Consider the following 22,780-nt stretch of genomic DNA (forward strand, 5'->3'; position numbering starts at 1 on the left):
TACAGGATCTGATTGTTACTATTAAAGTTTTATGTTTTATTATTATTTGTGTGTGTGTTGTAAGCTGTCAAGAGTGGGGCAACCCAGCCAGATGGGCAGGGTATAAATATTATAATAATAGTAAAATTTATTACATTTTTGTATGTCCCTTCATCCGAGGATCACAGGGTGCTTTACAATATAAAAATGCAAAAATACACAACATAGTAACAAACAAAATTCATAACCAGTTTTAAAAGCCATAGATTGTTTAATTAGCCAAAGGCATGGGAGAAGAAATATATTTTTGCCTGCACCTCAAGATATGTAATGAAGGTGCCAAACAGGCCTCCCTGGGGAGAGCATTCCACAGATGGGGAGCCACTGCAGAAAAGGCCCTTTGTCATGTTGCCACCCTCCAAACCTCTCATGGAGGAGGCGCATGAGGAAGAGCCTCAGATGATGAAAAATATTTTAACTGTAATGGCCACTTTTCCAGATCATGGCTTTGCTTTGGATAGTACAGGACCAGCAGGACCAGGGAAGGAGGGCAGCAGCCACAGTCTTTGTTTTCCCATTTGCACTAAATCATAGCTCATTTTTGCATTACATGTAGGTGTTTATGCTCCTATTGGTGCATTGTTTAATGCTCTGTTTGTTACTTAATAATAATAATAAGAGCACTATTTTAAAAACAAAACAAAAACAAATCTAATCCAACTGGATAAGCAGCAATTTCATCAACTCTGCAGGAACTGCCATAGGTGCTGGGTCCAAAAATTAGATTGCATACAAATCGTATGCTTAAAGGCTTGGATGCTGGAAATTTAAGTGACTAAACATTTAAAACAATGCTATGGGATCTGATCAGAAAGCAAAAGAGCTTCAACATTCATATTCAAAATGGTTTTGTAAAAATGATATTAATTTCCCTGTCAATACATTAGCATACTTACAGGAAATCCATCACTCCAAGTAAATCCTTTATCAGGCTCCAACTTAATTAAACCAACCCAACAATGACGGTAAAACCTAAAATATATAAAAGATAATTTTAGAGTGCAGAAAATTTTAGAGTGCTCTAGTTATTTCCCGCTTGGACTACTGCAATGCAATCTACGTGGGGCTACCTTTGAAGGTGACCCAGAAACTGCAATTAACCCAGAATGCGGCAGCCAGACCGGTGACTGGGAGTGGCTGCCGGGACCACATAACTCCGGTCCTGAGAGATCTGCATTGGCTCCCAGTATGTTTCCGAGCACAATTCAAAGTGTTGGTGCTGACCTTTAAAGCCCAAAACGGCCTCGGTCCTGTATACCTGAAGGAGCGTCTTCACCCCCATGATTCAGCCCGGACACTGAGGTCCAGTGCTGAGGGCCTTCTGGCGGTTCCCTCGCTGCAAGAAGCCAAGTCCAGGGAACCAGGCAGAGGGCCTTCTCGGTAGTGGCGCCCACCCTCTGGAACACCCTCCCTTCAGATGTGAAGGAAATAAGCAGCTATCCTATCTTTAAAAGACATCTGAAGGCAGCCCTATTTAGGGAAGTTTTTAATATTTAATGCTGTACTGTTTTTAACATTTGATTGGGAGCAACCCAGAGTGGCTGGGAAAACTCAGCCAGATGGGCGGGGTATAAATAATAAATTAAATTATTATTATTATTTATTCTAAATCTTTCCAGTTGACTACATTATAAACCCTGACCCCTACCTCCTTTTTGGTTGGTTGACGGGCACATTTGAACCTTAAAAAAATACCATCCTATTATCAGCACTATACCGAAATGTCTGACATGGGGGCATGGATAGTCACAATGGACAAACAAGTTCCCAAAGGCACTGAGTTAAAAAGCAGAAGTTGGGTCTGAGCCCAAAACACCACAGTACATATTTCAGTCTACCTGGTAACCAGAACAGTTTTTGATTCTGAGACAATGTGAAGAAATAAACATTTCATAAAACTCACTGATGGTACAAACCCGACTTTTCTTCGCTGTTAGCAGAAGCTAGGTCTCCTCCAATTGCTCTACAAAAATCACGTGCTTCAAACCAAGTTAGCATGTTACTTGTATAGGCCTAAATGGATATAAATACAATTGCATATTGGTAAGAATCTTGCAAATTCCATTCACAGTGAGATCTGCATGGTTTGCACAAACCCCTATTTGACATGTAACAATGGTAACTAAGGGCCAAAGCAGACATGGCATAAAAGTATGTGATTAATCTGCACATTTTTTAAAAAAAATAAATAAATAAATTTGGGTGGGAAACTCCCACCGATGCTCGTTAGAACTTCCCTCCTATGTTTTGTCCTTTCCACCAGCTGTGTCTTCTACCTGCCTTTGCACAAGGAAGTCCAGGACTGGCAGTACCTGAAACAGCTGGTCAGATTAGGAAGCACAAATCTTATCTTCCCATCTGCAAGTCCTATTTTAACTGCACAAGCACAGTCTTTTTCTCTTCTATAGAAGGGTATGGCTCAGCAACTCACTGATTACAAAGTTTCCTGTAGAGGAGGAAGCTTTTTAATGTGTAAACATCAACATATCTAAAATGTTGAAAGCTGCCCAGTGTTGCACCGCCTAGTCAGATGGGTGGGCTACAAACAATAAAAGGATGACAACAACAAATGTTACTTCTTCTGCTTGAGCACCATTTCTGATAGTCTCCAGCAAATCTCACAAGATTTGGACCCTAGATACATAGATGTTGCTGCTATAAATATCTTCAAGCATAATTAAGCCTCATTTCCACCCTCTTGGTGATAGAGTTGCAGGTAGACTGGACTCCCTGGATCTTCAGACTCTAGTAAAGGCACCTACTGTGTTACTATCAATGTGGGGGTGTCTTTCAGGGGGGGCAGTTTGGTATCTGGTCTTACTGAACAACTTTGATCAATGTTGACAAAATGCGAGTTCAGGAAGTGTCCCCTCCCATCCCTACCTGGAGACAGGGGTGGACTTTGGACTTTCAAATTTCAGTGGCACCCTCTGCAAAGACACAATTCAGTGCCCCCCCCGACTCTTGCTTTCTGTTCTGCACATGCACTAAAAGAAAAGAAAAGCTAAAGGACCCCTGGATGGTAATGTCCAGTCAAAGGCGTCTATGGGGATGCGGTGCTCATCTCACTTTCAAGCTGAGGGAGCAGGCATTTGTCCACAGACAGCTTTCCGGGTCATGTGGCCAGCATGACTAAACCGCCTCTGGTGCAACGAAACACTGTGATGGAAACCAGAGCCCGCAGAAACACCGTTTACCTTCCTTCTGCAGTGGTACCTATTTATCTATTTGCACTGGCGTGCTTTTGAACTGCTAGGTTGCCGGGAGCTGGGACACAGCAAAGGGAGCTCACTCTATCATGGGGATTTGAACCACCGACCTTCTGATTGGCAAGCCCAAGAGACTCAGTGGTTTAGAGCACAGCATCACCCGTGTGTACTACATCATAACTGAAACACCCTGCAGTGGCACCCCTACTTTGGCTTGGTGCCCTGTGTGGAGGAACATTTAAAAGGCAATTGAATATTGACACTTCAAATAAACCACAGTACAAAACATTGAACTAAAACCCACTTAAAAAAGAATAACAACAAAATCCTGCACCAAGCAGTTAAATTGAAAACTAAAAATCACATCCTCAAATATCTCAAAAGGTTCACTTAGACAAAAGTAATTTCTCTCTTTGCTTTGATATTGAAACAAACAAGAACTTGGATTCAAGAAGCAGTATACCCACTTTAAAGCATACACTTCTGTAAGGGCTTTGAAGCCATCCTTCTGGGCATGGGGGTGGGGGAATTGTTGATGGGGCAGGAGTTGTTGTCATAGTTTCTGCCCATTGTTTGCAGATGAAGGCTGCCTTCTCCTTGCAGTTCACAACATCCCACAGTCCAGCTGCAGTGCCAGTTCTCATGGCTACACAGCCAGATTGTTGCCCTTTTGGAGACACAAGACAAGAGCCACGTCAATTGAGCTTTTCTTCATAGGCATTCAAAACAACTAGAGAAAGGTTTTGTAAAATATGATTCTGTTGGATAGCCCACCTCACATAACCTGCTTAAGATTAAATAATGGATGAGGGGGTTAAGACCAAAGAGTAAGCTGTCCTGCCAGGACAGCTCACCTTGGAGGGACTAGGTCAGGGATAGTCAACTGTTAAGTTGTGGGTGAACATATCAGACGACACAGTGATTCTTCAAACAGCTCTTGTTTATTCACAGGCCCAGAACAGAACTGAACTGAAGGGTTCAGCCAGCCTGCTTATATTTTTTTTTAAATAATAATTTTTATTGGTTTTTTAACAAAAAGACAAACAAAACACAAAACAAAAACATATAAAAACATTTAAAACATGACTTCCCCATACCTCCCTTTCACTGCATCCTTGTTTTACAACTCTTTAGCAACCCTTCAGTCAATTTCTCTAGTAGCTTTCTTTAAATTTCCTTAATGTTAATGTTTACAGCTGTAATTCTCTATTTCTTACCCCTAGACATCTTGTCAGTCCTCAATTTTACAACAATTTTTAAGATATATTTTAAATTTCTTCCAGTCCTCTTCCACTGTCTCTTTCCCCTGGTCGCGGATTCTGCCGGTCATCTCTGCCAGTCCCATAAAGTCAATCACCTTTGTCTGCCATTCTTCCAGAGTAGGTAGTTCTTGCATCTTCCAATACTTTGCCAACAGGATCCTTGCTGCTGTGGTCGCATACATAAAAAAAGTCCTATCCTTCCTTGGCACCAACTGGCCGACCATGCCCAAGAGAAAAGCCTCCGGTTTCTTTATAAATGTCCACTTAAGGACTTTTTTAATTTCATTATAGATCATTTCCCAAAAGGCTTTGATCTTTGGGCAGGTCCACCAAAGGTGATAGAAAGTACCTTCAGACTCATTACATTTCCAACATTTATTATTGGGCAAATGGTAGATTTTTGCAAGCTTGACTGGGGTCATGTACCACCTATAGATCATTTTCATTATGTTCTCTTTTAAGGCACTACATGCCGTAAACTTAATACCGGTGGTCCATAACTGTTCCCAGTCAGCAAACATAATGTCATGACCGATATCCTGTGCCCATTTAATCATAGCTGATTTAACCGTTTCCTCCTGTGTATTCCATTTCAACAGCAAGTTATACATTCTAGATAAATTCTTAGTATTGGGTTCTAGCAGTTCTGTTTCTAACTTTGACCTCTCCTTCTGAAATCCTAATTTCCTGTCCTGCTTAAATGTCTCATTTATCTGATAGTAATGTAACCAATCTCGAACTTTAAACTTTAGCTTCTCATGACTCTGGAGTTTAAACTTTTCACCATCTTGTTCTAGGATTTCACAATATTTTGGCCAGTTAGGTTCCATGTTTAATTTTTTCACCGCCTTGGCTTCCATTGGTGACAACCACCTAGGGGTTTTACTTTCCAACAAATCTTTGTATCGAATCCAAACATTATACAAAGCTTTCCTAATAATATGGTTTTTAAAGCCTTTATGCACCTTTACCTTGTCATACCACAGATATGCATGCCAACCAAAGTTATTATCATACCCTTCTAAGTCCAAAATGTCTGTGTCTTCAAGGAGTAGCCAGTGTTTCAACCAGCAAAAAGCCGCTGATTCATAATAGAGTCTTAAGTCCGGCAGGGCAAAACCCCCTCTATCTTTTGCGTCAGTTAAAATCTTAAATTTTATTCTGGGCTTTTTGCCCTGCCAGACAAATTTAGATATATCTTTCTGCCACCTCTTGAAGCAGTCCATCTTGTCTAGAATCTGTAAGGTCTGAAATAAGAATAACATTCTAGGCAATACGTTCATCTTGATAACAGCAATTCGGCCTAACAAGGAAAGTCTCAGCCTAGACCATATTTCTAGATCTTTCTTAACTTCTGTCCAACATTTTTCATAATTGTCTTTAAATAAGTTCACATTCTTAGATGTTAAATTCACCCCTAGGTATTTCACTTTTTTCATTATTTCCAAACCAGTTTCACTCTGAAATCTCTCTTTTTCTTCCATTGTTAAATTTTTTTCCAACACTTTCGTTTTCTGCTTATTCAGTTTAAATCCTGCTACTTGACCAAATATCTCAATTAGTTCTAATGCTCTTTTGGTACTAATATCTGGCTGTTGCAGCGTTAACACTAAGTCATCTGCAAATGCCCTTAATTTATAATGTTTAGCTCCAGCCAGCCTGCTTATATAGAGCTCCACTACAATGCAACAGTAACAACTTTCTATAACTATCCAATCACTGAACGTCACTTTCAATTCCTTATTTGCATATGTAGACCTGAGTGAAAACTATCTACAGTATCCCCCTGCTGGCCCAGGGTGAGAACTTCAGTACCTAACATCAACCTGGTCCCTACCACCCACTAGTGGGCATTGTTAGGATATTTCCGTTCCACCTTAAAGGGAGCAGGATGTTTGTGTCACAGCCTGCGTATTTCCTGTTCACAGGATGTTTCTGTTGTGTCTATGCTTTTGTTTTCTCTCTGTGTCTTAGACACTGAAGCAGGCAGTCATTTTTTTTCTTTGTTCTGACCAACGCTGAATAAACTTGTAAATATGCTCTCCTGCGTGCATCTTTTGCTGTGCATTATCTGCTGATAGAGCGTGCATCAGCTCTGGAATGTGGCAAGCTATTTCTGGAGCTCATGTCGCTAATTGATTGATACTGCGTTTCTACGGGAGGTCAATGGAAGTCAGAGACAGAGTGGGGGCATGATGCCTTTGTCTCCCTAGCAGTATCCCAACAGGCATTTCAGGATTCCAGGTGGGTGGTAGACGGTTCCACGCCCCATGTTACTGCAGCACTGGTGGGCGGTAAGTAAATTTGAAAAATGCATTAGTGGGTGGTAGGTATAAAAAGCTTGACTACCACTGGAATAGGTAATCAAGCATTTGTTTTCCTTCAGTCTATCTGAGAAGCTCAGTGTGTGAGGAGGGCTAAGCTGGTTGCTCCAAGTTCAGACCACATAACTCTAACAAGCCTCTCTTGAGCTCCTGTTCCAATAACATAGGCACTTACAACACTTTGGAACTAAGCCAAGTTTTGCTGCCTGTGCAAGCTTTTCTGGATGCTGCATGGAAAAGCACATTTCAATGAGTTACTTAGCTGAATATATACAGTGGTACCTCAGAAGTCGAACGGCTCTATTGCCTAAAGTTTAGGCTCCTGAATGACGAAAACCCGGAAGTAAGTGTTCTGGGTTTTGAGCGCTCCTCAGAAGCCAAACGTCCAATGGGGCTTCTGCTGTCTGCAAGTACCAATCAGAAGCTGCACCTTGGAAGTTGAACAAAGTCAAACGTCCTTAGAGAACAGATTATGTTCAACTTCTGAGGTACCACTGTATGTATATTAAATATTTGCTGTAGTTCTCTCACCAAAGAGTACTTGCCCCCAACTTGCATCCAGGAATTTTCCTTCTTATACAGCGGTACCTCGGTTTTTGAACCTCTCCGTTGACAAAAGTTTCGGTTTTCAAACGCCGTAAACCCGGAAGTAAATGCTTCCATTTTCGAACACGCCTTGAAAGTCGAGCAGCTTCCGCTGAGTTATTTTTCTCAATTTTCTCTATTAAAATTGGCAGACTTCCCTTTGCACCTTGGTTTTTGAACATTTTGGAACTCGAACGGTCTTCCAGAACCCATTATGTTTGAAAACTGAGGTATGACTGTATATCTATTTTCCCCCTTGCCATCATAATATTCCTGATAGACTTCAGGCAGTACCTACCAGGCATTCCTGAATTCCAGTCGGTGAACAGAACATTGTCTCTATTGATCCATTTGAATGTCCCTCGTTGCTGTACATCTGAAAGGCCAATCCAGAAATATTTTTCAGAACGAAGCCCAACTAGACTAGTCAGGTAGGCCTGCTCATATCTGTAGGGAAGAAGAAGAGAAGAATAGTAGTTTGGATTTGATACCCCGCTTTATCACTGCCTGAAGGAGTCTCAAGTGGCTAACAATCTCCCTTTCCCTTCCTTCCCCACAACAAACACTCTGTGAGGTGAGTGGGGCTGAGAGACTTCAGAGAAGTGAGACTAGCCCAAGATCACCCAGCAGCTGAGGAGCGGGGACACGAAGCCGGATCACCAGATTACGAGTCCACTGCTCTTAACTACTACACCACACTGGAACGATGTGTAATTGATGCATTCAAATGATTATTAATTTCCTACATTTTAAAAGAGGCTAGCTCTCATCCAGTCAAAATGCACATTTTGGAATGACAAGAGATAGCTCACAGTGAAAAAATGGAAGTGCTTAAGCCTACAGGTCCACTATCATTAAGCAATACACCTGCATGTTGAATTTATCAGCACAATTCAGACTACAACTCTTTCACAAGTACAAAACAAAAACTACAAGGGCATCCCGAGAAAGAAACTGTGAAACAGAAGACTCTCAGCCCAGACTGCACATTAGGCCACAAGTGGCCACATACAACATAGCATTAAGGATCTTAGAAGGAATTCTAGAAAACATTCACTCACTTTAGACAGAAAAACACAGACTGAGACAATGATTAAATCTGTGGCAAAGACTGCAAGACCCATGTATTGCAGATGTTTCAGGAAAGTGAGGCAAGGCACAGATTGAAAATCGAATAGGAAATTCACAAGAAATGAGAGGAGCCGCTCATTCAAGAAAGTAGCTTAGTTGCATGCTGCAGGTCAAATCTTAATATTTGTTATGTGGCCAAAGAATTTAGCATCTTAAAATAAAGGCATTGCACCTTTCATTCACAGAAAAGGTTGTTAGTCCTATTCAGAGTAAAGTAGACCCACTGAAATTAATGAACATGGATAACACATGTCAATTAATTTCAGAAGGTTTACTCTGAGTAAACCTTAGTTGGAAACAGCCCATAGACACAGGAAAGTCATTTTCTCTCTCTTTCATGCCCAACAAGGGGGAGAATAGATTAAAACACGTCCTCCAAACAACAAACCCATGGGCTTCCTTTTACCTGTTCTCCACAGAAGCCAGTGATCCCTTATTTGTTTCACAGAATGTATTTGCTTCTGAAAACGTTGCAGATGTTTGGCTAATTAAGTAACAATAGGAACCATGCCTTTTCCAGCCCTGTTCATATAGAAGAACCAACAACCACATGTTACTACAGTATTACAAGTTTGGAGACGTGTTTTTGGTAGCAATGTTGCTGAACCTTTACTGAAACAGAAATCCACATCCAGCACTAGGTATCATAGATGTTGTACAGTTGAAACCAGAATGTGTCAGAATTTAGTTATAAAATAAGATTTCCCTGGATTCCTAAATTGAGATTTTGGGGCATAATACAAACAGAGGTTTAAAAAAAGAAAACATGCAGCAAAGTAATGTGTGGAAATGCAGGCTATTAGACCTTTAAAATATCCCCCTTTTAAATCATTTGCAAAGCTTCCCTTTCCTTCCCCTTTAGCATAGAAAAGACCACACTGTTAGGTTAGTTTATCATTGTTATTGGTGCATTTAAATGATCTTTCTGTTCTTTCAGAATTTTTGGTAAATTATTCTGCCTTAAATAGTCCTCCATTTTTTCTAAATCCTCTTTTCGAGCTTTATATAAGTCTCTATAAAATTTTAAGATTTTTTTTTCTAATTTCTTTTAGGTTATCTATTAATTTCTCCTCTACTTTTATCTTATTGATTATATTTTGGTCTTGTTTCTTTTTCAATTGACATGCCAAAAGCTTTCCTGGTTTATTTGCAAGTCCAGTTTTTGTTTGTTTTATATATTTTATTTCCCATTCTATTTCTTGATTAATTAACGTTGAAAATTGGGTTTGCAGCACCTTAATGTTTTGTTTTATCAATGTCTTTCCAGGTTTCTTAGTTAACTCTTTTTCATTTTTAATGAAAGTATATTTTTCTTCTCCCTTAACTTTCTCTGAAACATGTTGTGATGTATAAAGAAACCTTTCATTACTGCTTTACTAGTCTCCCACACCATATTTATATCAGTTTCCTTATTCAAATTTAATTCAAAATAACCTTTTATAGTTTTTTGGGCTTTTTGTAGAATCATTTAATTATCTAATAGGCCTTCATTCAATTTCCATCTAAATGTTGAATTCCCTTCACTTCTCAAATCCAATAATATTGCATTATGATCTGAGAGAGTCCTTGGCAATATCTCCACGTTCCCCACTCTTATTGTCAGTTCACTGGAGTCTATTCTTCCGGCAGATTGATTTGGCTCAGAGAAAAAAGTGTACTGTCTTTCTAATCGATATTTGAATCTCCAAATGTCTATTAGGTTCAAGCTTTCCATCAACTTAAAAAAAAGCCATTGGGAGTTTCCCTTCTTTGAGCCTTCTTTTTCCATATTGTTCTGTCCATTTCAAGGGAAACCACCCCATTCATATCCCCCATTACTATTATTTTCCATATAATCAAATAATTTTTCCTCCAAAGATTTGTAAAATTGATTTCCTCTCATTTGGGGCATATATCCTCACAATTATTATTATTATTATTATTTGCCTTGCGACTTTAACTGTACAGCTATCACTCTTCCCTCCATAAAGATCTGCTGTGGGTCATATTTGTTTTTTATATACAATATTACTCCTCTTTTCTTAATTTTGTCCGACGTTATAAATTCTCTTCCTAATCTTTTATTTATCAACCTTCTTTATTTATCAACCTTCTAAGGCAGCGCTGTTCAGGGAAGTTTTTAATATGTAATGCTGTACTGTTTTTAACACTGATTGGGAGCCGCCCAGAGTGGCTGGGGAAACTCAGCCAGATGGGCGGGGTATAAATAATAAATTATTATTATTATTATTATTATTATTATTATTATTATTATTATTATTATTATTATTATTTTATTTGTTAAACTACTGTACAGTTTACTTTAGACTTACTTTCTTGCAATTTGGATCAACATTTTCAGGTTCTTCAGGAAGAAATCCCAACGGTTCTCTTTTACAGATGAAGCCAAGTTCCTCTTCACAGAAATAATCTGCCCAATATCCACTCTGGAAATGGAAAAATAAAGAAATAAATATTTCAGTGAAGAAGTATACACTTCCTCATTTTCTTGCTGCTTGATGTCTTTTGTGTTGATACAAAGCTTTCTATTGCATTATCTTGTCCTTAAAAAGCATAGTTTGATGCTAGGCAATTCAAATTCTCTTGCTGAATTCTCTTGAATTCTTCAGTTATTACAGATTGTGCACAATCTTTTGCTTTACAAAATGTATTCTGCAATTTAGTTTTATTAGTTGTGCAATTTATTTGTAATTTTTCTTCTTATGAGAAGCAACAATTAGTCTTGCATTGGAGCCTAACCACCAAAGAGTGGAAGTTTTATTCAGCCACATGTTTGGCTTCTGATATTTCAACAAGCAATTCCCACCTTAGTACTGGCACAATCATATCTGTGAAATGCTTCCTCTTTTAAAAACAAAAATCAAAAGTCTAAAGGTGACATTCTGAAGAAGATGGTTCTACATGTAGCAGAAGAGAAACAGCGCTGATTGTGACTAACATGAGATGGAATGGAAATTGCTGCCTCCTTGTAACATACAATTAGGTCTCCACAAGAGCAGTTGGTATGGGGAAGGGTGTCATGTGGAGATGCCCTCCTGACACCAGCACTGCCGCTTACTGGGACAGTAGGACAGACTGGGGTTGTGAAAGTGCACCAGGTGCACCACTATGCACACAGGTCCTGCTATCAGAACGCTCGTTATCCACAAATTTTGTTATCGGAAATGAAGAATTAGTACCCAGACCTCGCTATGCCCACCGCAGATTCAGAAATCCAAGCAGCCAAAATCTTCTCCCTCCTTACTTGTTTGAACATTTGTGGTCGGTGGCAACCTTTTTTGGGCAGAAACCATGCAAGGAGGGAGTGAGATCGGACAAATCAGGGAGCAAAAGAGAGCAGACAAATCAGCCCCCCCACCCCTTTGCATCTCTTTTCCTGGTTGGCTGCAGCCATTTCAGGAAGAAACCATGGAGGGAGGGAGGAGAGTGATTGGACAGATTAAAAATATTCCCATAAGAAATGATGTAAATTGTCAACTTGTTATGTGAATGCTCGCCTAACAAATTCCTGGGAACGCGTTGTGTTCGGAAAGCAGGACCTGAATGTATTTGATCTTTCACACAAAACTGAATCCAAGGAAATACATCTTTGTTGGGGGTTCCGTGTTTTTTACCTCCCCATTCATAATGACACAGGCACTTTGCTCATCATTTATGTGTGCGGGTTTTCCTTTCTGCCACTTGGTGAGTCTCACTGTAGAACCATCACTCCATTCATAATACTTCGGGATCTTCTGGTCATTCAGTCCAATCCAGAGAAGATCTGTTGACTCTAAGAACACAAATGCATCTTGGTTTATTTGCTCACAGACTTTAATTGCAATAAACTCAGGTCTTTCACAGGATCCTATTATTATTAAATTTGTATACCACTAGGGATAAAGAAAGCTGATCGCCAAAGAATTGATGCTTTTGAATTATGGTGCTGGAGGAGACTCTCGAGAGTCCATGGACTGCAAAGAAGATCAAACGTATCCATTCTTAAGGAAATCAGCCCTGAGTGCTTACTGGAAGGACAGATCGTGAAGCTGAGGCTCCAATACTTTGGCCACCTCATGAGAAGAGGAGACTCCCTGGAAAAGACCCTGATGTTGGGAAGGATGGAGGGCACAAGGAGAAGGGGATGACAGAGGACGAGATGGTTGGATAGTGTTCTCAAAGCTACCAGCATGAGTTTGATCAAACTGCGGGAGGCAGTGGAAGACAGGAGTCCATGGGGTCGCAAAGAATCGGACACGACTAAACAACAACAAGGGATGATGGAAGTTGTAGTCCAGAAACAGCTGGAGACCTAGGTTTGGTGAAGTTTGGTGAAGGCTGTAATAGTGCCATATCTCACATTTGGGTCTCATGTTCAATACAGCAGACTGGTGCTTCCCCCTCCCCCTAGGGTGGGAGACTCAGTAACATTCGCTTCTTGCACGTGGTAACAAAAATGCAAAACAAAAAACTCTCTCTCTTAATCTCACATATTTAGCAGATACCAGAAGGACCAAACTTTCTAGATATACTTACGGTAGCCAAGCTGAGATATGACAAAGCTGTATTCTTCAATACTGTGAATACTTATTAAATCTCCATCTTCTTCTCTGCAGGACCATAATGCATTCTTCCATGTTTTAAGGTCTCTTTTAAGTCGGTAACAGTGACCTGCAAATGCAGCCCAGCCATCTGGACATTTAATTGGTTTAAAGCCATCTAAAAAGAGATCAAATTTAAGATAGCATGACTGGAGGATTTTTTAAAGAAGAAAGTGTATTATGCTATTAGGATGTCATAATCTCAATTCCTTAATTTGTGTATATAAAATATGTCAGAGGCAAATCTGACAATCAATATTAACAAGACAGAGTAGCCAGTTCTTTACCATGAGGATATTATTGTCAATAGAATTACCAACAATTATTGTATTCAAATACATTTATTTCACCTATGGGAATGTGAGATTTGCTGTGTAATGGCAACAACAGATGGGAATGCTACCTGTTAAGTTTAAGAATACAGTTGATAACTTATTCTTAGCTAATGACAATATATCCTCTGGCATCTCAGTCCAATTGTCAGGGACTGGGCAGAGGAGGAACAGTGGAGACCGCTTCCCCAGCCTGACCCTTCTAGAGAAGAAGACAGTTCAGAATTACAACAGGGGTTTGAGGGAGGCCGCAGCTCAGAGGCAGATGAGGGGGAAAGTTGGGAAAAAATGGGAGAGGAGGAGGAGGCAGAGCCGGAGCAGCAGCTGGCTGATACGTTGTCACTAGAAAGCATTCCAGACCCACCATCTCCCAGAACCCAGCAAACCTTAAATATAGGAGAGCAAAGGGCTCAAAGACAAATGACCCTAAGCAGCTACCGTAGGGGTGGCGGTGCTGTTGATGAATGAGGAAGAGGGAGCAAAGGAGGGGTGGAGATTTACTCAGGACAACGTCATTATTCCAAGAGGCTGCATTCCCAAGCCTCTCTCTGTGAATATTGAATGAAAAAGCAGATGGTAATGACTTTTTCTTTCTTATCCGTTCCTGGCAACCTGCCGTGGCAGTTGGTTCCTGGGCCACCGGACATCAATAAAGTGATCTATATTGCATATACTGCTACAAACAGCAAAACCTCCACTGCTAGAGATAAGATTTTAAAAAATGTAATACTGCCATTGGCAAACTCCACAACTTATGACATAATGAAATATATGTAAACTTCATTCCCAGGTTAGCATCCTACCTGAAGGAATAAAAGAAACATCTAATGAAGAGTTTTCTTTCTTGCAAATGTATCCAAGTTTCTGGTGGCACTTATCATTCTCCCAATTGCCATTATTAGACAGCATTGATCCACATAATTTTTCTGTTTCTGGGGATGGGCTCCCTTTTAGAAAGAGTAAGAGAAACAATCATTATCTATGCCCTGTGTTAACATAGCAAAACTGTATTTATCATTCATTTGGAGGCTCTGCATTTTTAGGAGCTCTGCTAAAAAGTAACTCGTAATGTTTTTAATAGAAATGCATGTTATTTGTTTTCCTGTTTGCAGAAGTATTTATATCTCAAGAGAAAATAGTATTCTTGGAATATCTATACAAGAAACTACAGGGACAAAACACTAAAACACGGGAGAAATAATATATATATTACGATTCAGATAGAATTATATATATATATATATATATATATATATATATATATATATATGTATGTGTGTGTGTGTGTGTGTGTGTGTGTGTGTGTGTTACGGTTTACTCACCTGGAGCCCAGTTTAAATATCTGAAAGGACGATCACCAATCCACTGCCATCCACTCTCGGCATCAAAGCTGATCAGACCAATCCAGTAGGCAGTAGTCATACTATTTATTAATCCTATTCAATGAAAAGAAAATCAGTTGTCTTGTATTATGTAGCTATGGGATCCATAATTATGAAGCTGGGTGGAAGGAAGCAAAATTAAACCACAACAAAAGTCGCTTCTAGGGTGGCAGCTTTTATTCCAGTATAGCTAAATTTTAAGCAGAAATTAATATGATGAAACATTTCATCTAGTATGCCGATGCTATGCTTCATTAGATTTCATCAATTAATTTCTGCTTCTACTGTTGTCAAAGACACAGAGGACCTGCTAGGAGATTTGGTAACCATGAATGCAAAGAATAATCTGCAGTGGGATCATTTGAAACGGATGACATTCAAATTAATTCTGCTGGGAGTAAGGGTACTTATTATATTATGTTTATGAAATTGCTCCCTATAGTTGAGACAATATTGATTATGTAGCAAAATATTATTAGAACTGATCACTTCTTTAGGTGTGCTTTATTATGTTCTACCTGTCAGGTACGCTTGTTCATGTAAACTGGTGATGCTCAGTAAATCTGCATTCTGTTGGCGGCAACTTTTTCTTGCTTGGTACCATGTTAGAGCTGAGCGGGAATTGATCTGATAGAGATTCCCTGTCCAATGGTTTTTGGTCCAGAAGAATTCGTCATCTGTAAGCATTGTTAACACTAGTATCAAATTATAAAATCACAAATGGCAAAGCTAAATCTGCAAGTGAGATAAACCTGATTAATCAAGATACCACTTTTCCAGAGGATACCCAAATCATATAGAGCAGCACCCTGGGCCTCCCTCCATAATTATGTGGCTTCCGAAGCCCCATTTGCAATATTCAAGCATTAGGTGGGGATATCTTCAGGCACAGCAACTTAACTTAATTTCTATTTACGCTTCCTAGAACCCTGTGTTCAAAGAGGACTTCAGGTTTCAGGTTAGTTTACATGAGTTGGCTTTATCCCTGTAGACATTCACACCTAATGCATGGATGTATATACAACTCTACCCCACCCACTGCACGAGTCACCACTGGCCAGATCCCAAAACAGGAAGGACCAGACACATTCATCTTTAACAGACCATCACACACAGAGACCATTGTTCTACATAGAAACAAAGGCACATATTTCATTTTAGTAGCTCTACTCAAATTGTACCTTCTGGTTCCCTCTCTGTTTTGGTCTTCTTACTTAAGAGAAAGGATCTGCAGCTGCATGGTTCATGCAACATCAAAACTTTTTCAGCTGTTCCCCTCTTAACAGCTGAGGGTTGGAAGAAGACCAAGGGACAAATGGAATCTGGCTGCCCCACTTCTGCTCTAGACCTTGGTTTTGTCTTGAACTGAACTACATCATCATCTCAATCCCTTTCAAGTTAAGAAGTGCAGACCTAATCCTGTATGGAGCTCTGGCATTCTTTATATTTATTTTACTCTCACTCTTAGGGGAAAGTTCTCCCCACCCTCATCTTCTGCTTATGTTGCACAATCAGTAAAACAGAGGCAATAATGACTATTTCCCTTTTTCTGTGTAGGAGAAGCATTCCTCTAAGCAGCTCACACATGATGGCAAAGTAAGGGCCTGGCTTATTCTTATATGTTGTATTAATTTAATTTTTTTAAATTAAAACTGTATATTATAAATAAACAAACTTGGTTTTACCTTTTACTGGACAATGTCCGCTTAAAGAGTCTTTAGTCACCCCTGTCCAGCTGGCTTCCATCTTTTAAAAATTAAAGCTAAGAGTCTAGGGCCCCAGCTGACTCCCCAAAATCTGACCCCTTCTCTGTTGGCAGCTGTGCAGTAATCCCATGAAAACAATACAGAGAAGGTCAATGTGCAGGTAAACTACAAGCCCTGCCTTATGCCTATTCAATGTGTCAAATGTCAAGCTGTAAGTGCATCCTGAAAATTGCAGGTATGCAACTGAAAAAAATGCAAAAGCCTATTTGCAAGGGACAGAAGTCTGCCAAGACATTTCTCCCTCTGCTTTGATCTTCTTGCAGCAGGGGAAAGACCTGCAATTGCACACTTTGGAGAATATCAAAATCCTTTTCCATCTAAGCTGCTCCCCACTGAACAGCTGATTGGCTCAAAGGAGATGAGAGGGCCAGAGGAAAACTGGCTGTACCCTGCATACAGCAGTTTGCCAACTCTACTGTGGACCTTGCTTTTCGCTTGACATCTGTTCCTTTCAATTGAAGAAGTGTGAGCCTGATCCTGTAAGGGGACCCTGACATTACTGACAATTCATTTTGTTCTGATTCACAGGAGAAAGATCCCTCTCCCCATTTTCTTCTTAAGTGGCACAACCTGTAGAACAGATATAATAACGACTAGTTCGCTTTTCTCTTTGTTAAGACGAACATTCCTCTAAGCAACAAATGCACAATGCCAAAGGCTCAAACAAACCCTTTTTGTTTACCTTTCGCTGGACAATATCCGGTTAAAGAGTCTCTATCCACATCTGCAGTTGTTCCGCACCAAAGTCGCCCATGTTCATCATTGTCTCTTATGCACTGAGCATACAATTCATTCCGATACTTGAATGGAAACATACAGGGGGCTCCAAAAGAATTGCCTTCTAAGGTATAGAGAGCTAAAAGAAAATTGAATAGATGCAATGATGAAATAATTTTGATCTGTTATGAGATAAGAACAGAAGTTGGTAAGCAGAAGAGATGAAGACAAAGTCCTCAACACAGAATGCCAGATATACTCAGATGCATATGTTGACTTTCTGTGTAGACAGGCTTCCCCATTGACATTAACTAGGTTTTGAACATTCATTCTGTTGCATGAATGCACATGTACAACTTCCCTTTTAATTGAAGTGGATCATCAGTCCCTGGTGTCCCTAGGAAAGGTTGGGAAAGACTTCTGAATGAAACCCTGGAGAGCTGCTGACAATATGATGTGGATGAGCCAAAGTTTTGACATGGTACAAAGTATCTTGCTGTCTTCCTAAGTCTTTTTGAAGTAGGCTGCATTCTATGCATACTTAAACTCTGGTGCCCATCATGAAATTTCTACACAGGAGTAGAGTTGCGAAATAAACAGAAAGCTACCAACCACCCAGTGTTGGTAAATCTGGCCCCTTGTTGCAATGCAAACGAAGTGAAAGCATTTCCTGCTCAGGCAAATGGAACTAGTGGAACCAATGAAACAAATGGAACTAATAGAAATTGAATTGATACTGTTGGGCTATATTTCTATACTTGCATGTCCCCCCCTCCCAACCGGGTAATTCTTACAGTTTCAAAACATCATTTAAACATCTATTGGAAAGGGTGCATTTGTCTACTGTGGAAGGAGAGATTCAGCAATTTGTTATTTTAAAAAATCCTCATAAGATTTCTCCATGATTTTAGTATGAATTTCTCCTAATGCACACATTTTTTATATGCAGTTTTGACTAATGCACCTTTTTTTGCAATTTCCCCTACATAATGCATTTTGTATGTTATTTTCACATATATATTCTTTTTTTAATGCACGCTTTCCTATTAGATGCCTTTTTGTGAATACTCGGAGAACAATATCGAAAAATTTTAGAAAATTTTGAAGGGTATCTGTGTTTCAGTTTTCGTATTGCTTTTCAAAAGTGCAGATGTGGTGGATTCAGCTTTAAATGCAAACTGAATAGAATTCCACACACACACCATCACTACCCTTGAACCTCCAGGTCTACAGCCCAGGGACCCCAGTCCTGGTAGCAGCAGTGGCGTAGCGTGAGTTGTCAGCACCCGGGGCAAGGCAAGTAATTTGCGCCCCCTAACCCAGGGCAAGGCAAGTAATTTGTGCCCCTAACCCCTAACCTGCCTCCGCTGCCAGCTTCTTCTTGCTGCTGCCTGGGCTGGTCGGGTGTGGTTCTCTCCCGCGCTCAGCGCTGCGCTGGGCGGCCACTGCACTGTCCCTCCCCCAGATAGTCCCTCCCTCGCTCTCTTTCCGCTCCGCAACGCAACGCATGCCTGGCACCCTCCCCCTCCACAGTTGCCGGCGACCCGGCAGCTCGGATCGGATTCGCACAGCCAGCACTGCAGTGAGAGAGAGCGAGTGAGCCAGGTAGGGGCAGAGAACTGCGAGTGCAAGTGCCCCCCCCAATGTTGCGCCCGGTGCGGCCGGCCCCCCTGCACCCCCCACGCTACGCCACTGGGTAGCAGCATTTTGTGTGTCAAGTGTTGGGCCCTCCAAGACCAAAAAATAAAGCCACCCACTTCTAATACGACACGAAAGCTTTCTCTTTACAGTACTTGGCTGGATGCAGATTATCACTACAGTGGTACCTCGGGTTACATACGCTTCAGGTTACCTACGCTTCAGGTTACAGATTCCGCTAACCCAGAAATAGTACCTTGGGTTAAGAACTTTGCTTCAGGATGAGAACAGAAATCGTGCTCTGGCGGCGCGGTGGCAGCAGGAGGCCCCATTAGCTAAAGTGGTGCTTCAGGTTAAGAACAGTTTCAGGTTAAGAACGGACCTCCGGAACGAATTAAATACTTAACCCGAGGTACCACTGTACTTTGTTAAAGGAAAGAGTAAGATGCTAGTGTGTGTGTGTGTGTGTTAGATAGATATAGAAAGAGATGGTCAGAGAGATAAAGAGGCTGGGCTGAGACATTTATGTCATAACCATGACAGAAACAAACAGGGCTAAACAGCTGCTCTCCCTTTGCACTGGTGCTGATGAAAACTGGACTCCCATGACTGCTACAAGATGGGTTTTCTTTGGATATGTTTTGAAGTTATGTGGTTAGCACCATGTCTATGTCAGCCTTGACCATCTGGTCATCTAGAGAAAGAGGACAGATTCTCTGAATTTTACCTTCATAGGCCTTAGAGCACAGGCTGTCTTTTGTTCCATAGATCTTCCAGGTACTCTTGCTGGTGGCTACTTTAGAAAGTATAAGACGACTTTTTTGGCCACTTTCGGGATTTAAAAACAAATCCCCCTGTTCAAGTGCAAGGAGGCTCTCATTTCTGCATTCCCATTTCTGAAGTTCACTCGTCTCATTACAGGGGGAGAGGGTGAGGGCAACCAGGTTTGACTTGGAAGGCACTGCCAGGCACAACTTCACTGCCATGTTCAAAATCTGGTCGTCGGAAACCCACTTGAAGTGTTGCCCCTCATTATCCTCATCGCAGTTGTCCACGATGATGGAACCAGATTTCTGAGATTGTATACAGAGCTTGAGGTTTTCATTATATATCAGAAAGCTGTCACTGTCTGTAAAATCAAGAGAGGAAGAATAGGAAACTAGGGAGGAAGTTCCACATACTTTCCAATATCCCAACCACTGGTAGAATGGTAATACCAGGATTCAGAATAAGAGGCAGTAATATTGAAAGAGAAAAGGGAGAAATGCCTTTCATGTTAATACTGTACTTTATTTTCATGATCCAGTACAGTGCCTTATTATTCAGTGGTCAATAAACTCTTCCATTTATAAGTCACTAATTTTGATTCTTTGTGGCAGATATAGTTTGCAGCTTATTTTATTCTAAATACTATGCTATTGTTGTTGGCAAGGGACGTGGGTGGCGCTGTGGGTTAAACCACAGAGCCTAGGACTTGCCGATCAGAAGGTCGGCGGTTCAAATCCCCGCGACGCGGTGAGCTCCCGTTGCTCGGTCCCTGCTCCTGCCCACCTAGCAGTTCAAAAGCACGTCAAAGTGCAAGTAGATAAATAGGTACCGCTCTGGCGGGAAGGTAAACGCCGTTTCTGTGCGCGGCTCTGGTTCGCCAGAAGCGGCTTAGTCATGCTGGCCACATGACCCGGAAGCTGTATGCTGGCTTCCTCAGCCAATAAAGCGAGATGAGCACCGCAACCCCAGAGTCGGCCACGACTGGACCTAATGGTCAGGGGTCCCTTTACCTTTAACTATTGTTGTTGGTATCTATTTTTAAGCAACATTTCATTTTCATGGTGAGGTTTTGTTTTGTTTGTTTTTTAAAATCTTTATAAATAAAACTTATAAAAACCCTCAACCATGCCAACAGAAATATTTTTATGTTATATTTCTTTAATGTGTTTGAAGGACAAAGTAGGCATGTGTGAGATCTGAAATTGGTTTCCTTAACATCTTTCTATTTTGTTAAAACCACAGTGCTGGGGCCAACCTGGTGTGCAGATAGGGAAGAGTGAGTTGATCCTTTACCTCTCTGATGCCAATTCCATCCGAAACCCCAACAATTTAACTGTGCAGGGAAAAACATATGACCCTTGTATTGTGCCATATATTTTCATTTCGGTAAAGGTAAAGGGACCCCTGACCATTAGGTCCAGTCGTGACCGACTCTGGGGTTGCGGTGCTCATCCCGCTTTATTGGCCGAGGGAGCCGGCGTACAGCTTCCGGGTCATGTGACCAGCATGACTAAGCCGCTTCTGGTGAACCAGAGCAGCGCACAGAAATGCCGTTTACCTTCCTGCCAGAGCGGTACCTATTTATCTACTTGCACTTTGATGTGCTTTAGAACTGCTAGGTTGGCAGGAGCTGGGACCAAGCAACGGGAGCTCATCCCATCACGGGGATTTGAACCGCCAACCTTCTGATCAGCAAGTCCTAGGCTCTGTGGTTTAACCCACAGCACCACCCGAGTGCCTTATATTTTCATTTACCCACTGGCTAAAAGCAGCTTTGGTGGAATATTTGGGCTGTGACCAATGTTTTGGGTCATCTGCTTTTAATAAAAGAAAACATATGGTGAACAACTGATATATTATTGCTTTAGTTAATTAAAAGAATTTCTGTACCACCTTTTTGCTTGAAACTAATCTAGAGGTGAATTACAAATAAAGACAACAGCAACCCTAAAAGCAATATAATACAAAAACATAAAGCATGACTAATCCTTGATTCATTAAAACTGGTATCAACAGTAAGGAGTACGAATTGAGCAATTGGTTATCTAACATATCTAGAAATTAAAACTACATAGGTTAATAGACCATCATGTACATGATTAAAGAACTCCAGCCACTTCAAAAAATGATTCTTCTATTGAAGTATAGCCAACAATGTGGTGATTTCCCTTCATGAGAAAGAGGCTCCAAAGGGCTGTAACCAGTATTGTCCTTCACACTGAAGGAAAGCTCATTGATCCAGCAGAGCCCTCCATTAGCTGAATGGGGAGGACCCCAACCCTCTTGGGGGATCTTTGGCACATGGGGGTGGGAGGGAGATGCAAGGGGAGTGAGAAATGGCAAATATTGCCCCTTTCCCTATTTCACTGATGAAAGGTTCCACTAGATCAAATAGCTTTGTGTCTGTGCAAAGGATACCGGTGATATATAAACCAGATGCTTTTTTATGATGTAAATGCAGATGTTGGATATAATGCTTGTGTAATATTGTTAGATCAAAAAATATTTATCTTATATTTACAATTTATATCTGTATCGTGCAAAAATAAGTAACGGGGAAAAGAAGGGAAAGAAGTAAATTCTTCATTTCAACAATAGAACACAAATAAATAAATTGTATTCAAAACTATGTTAGCCATTAATTTATTGTAATAACTTCCACACCTTTTTATGGTTATAAACAATAAAAATGTTAAACCAATTAACCTTGAATATAACATTTCATGGATTTAACTTCCTAGCTGTACAACATTAACTTTCAGAAGATGATTTAAATTTCACCAGATAAAATTATGTGAAAGATGCAGCTCCACTTATTGCTAAGTTCACAATGGTGATGGAAGTGAAGAAGAGCTTACCTGATACCTGAAAAGCTGGCTGGATGAGGAGCAAGAGATTTAGGAGCCAAAGGGAAGACATTGGCTACAACCAAACCTATCACACCACTCCCATGGAAATAAGACAAATCAGAGTTTGCTGCTTTTCAAGTACTTCATAAATGAGTCAGGCAGAATGAAATTTTCACTTCTGTGTTTGACATGAAATTC

At 40.6% G+C, this 22,780-nt stretch overlaps 1 protein-coding gene across 1 annotated transcript in view; it reads right to left on the reverse strand.

The window, feature by feature from the left end:
* LOC310827941 (macrophage mannose receptor 1-like) overlaps window positions 1-22,780 on the reverse strand; it is a 63,349-nt gene extending 40,569 nt beyond the window's left edge. Inside the window, exons 1-14 of the mRNA XM_083704620.1 lie at window positions 22,592-22,780; window positions 19,693-20,094; window positions 17,293-17,466; window positions 15,363-15,521; window positions 14,785-14,898; window positions 14,266-14,409; window positions 13,066-13,248; window positions 12,165-12,322; window positions 10,863-10,976; window positions 8,957-9,072; window positions 7,718-7,866; window positions 3,716-3,915; window positions 1,943-2,052; window positions 936-1,011 (exon numbers count right to left, since the gene is read on the reverse strand). Of these exons, the coding sequence (XP_083560746.1) occupies window positions 936-1,011; window positions 1,943-2,052; window positions 3,716-3,915; window positions 7,718-7,866; window positions 8,957-9,072; window positions 10,863-10,976; window positions 12,165-12,322; window positions 13,066-13,248; window positions 14,266-14,409; window positions 14,785-14,898; window positions 15,363-15,521; window positions 17,293-17,466; window positions 19,693-20,094; window positions 22,592-22,652 (2,160 nt within the window). The 5' untranslated portion in view covers window positions 22,653-22,780. The remainder of the gene's footprint in view (window positions 1-935; window positions 1,012-1,942; window positions 2,053-3,715; window positions 3,916-7,717; window positions 7,867-8,956; window positions 9,073-10,862; window positions 10,977-12,164; window positions 12,323-13,065; window positions 13,249-14,265; window positions 14,410-14,784; window positions 14,899-15,362; window positions 15,522-17,292; window positions 17,467-19,692; window positions 20,095-22,591) is intronic.

Source organism: Podarcis gaigeae (genome assembly GCF_964106915.1).
Source record: "Podarcis gaigeae genome assembly, chromosome: 12".
Taxonomy (NCBI): domain Eukaryota; kingdom Metazoa; phylum Chordata; class Lepidosauria; order Squamata; family Lacertidae; genus Podarcis; species Podarcis gaigeae.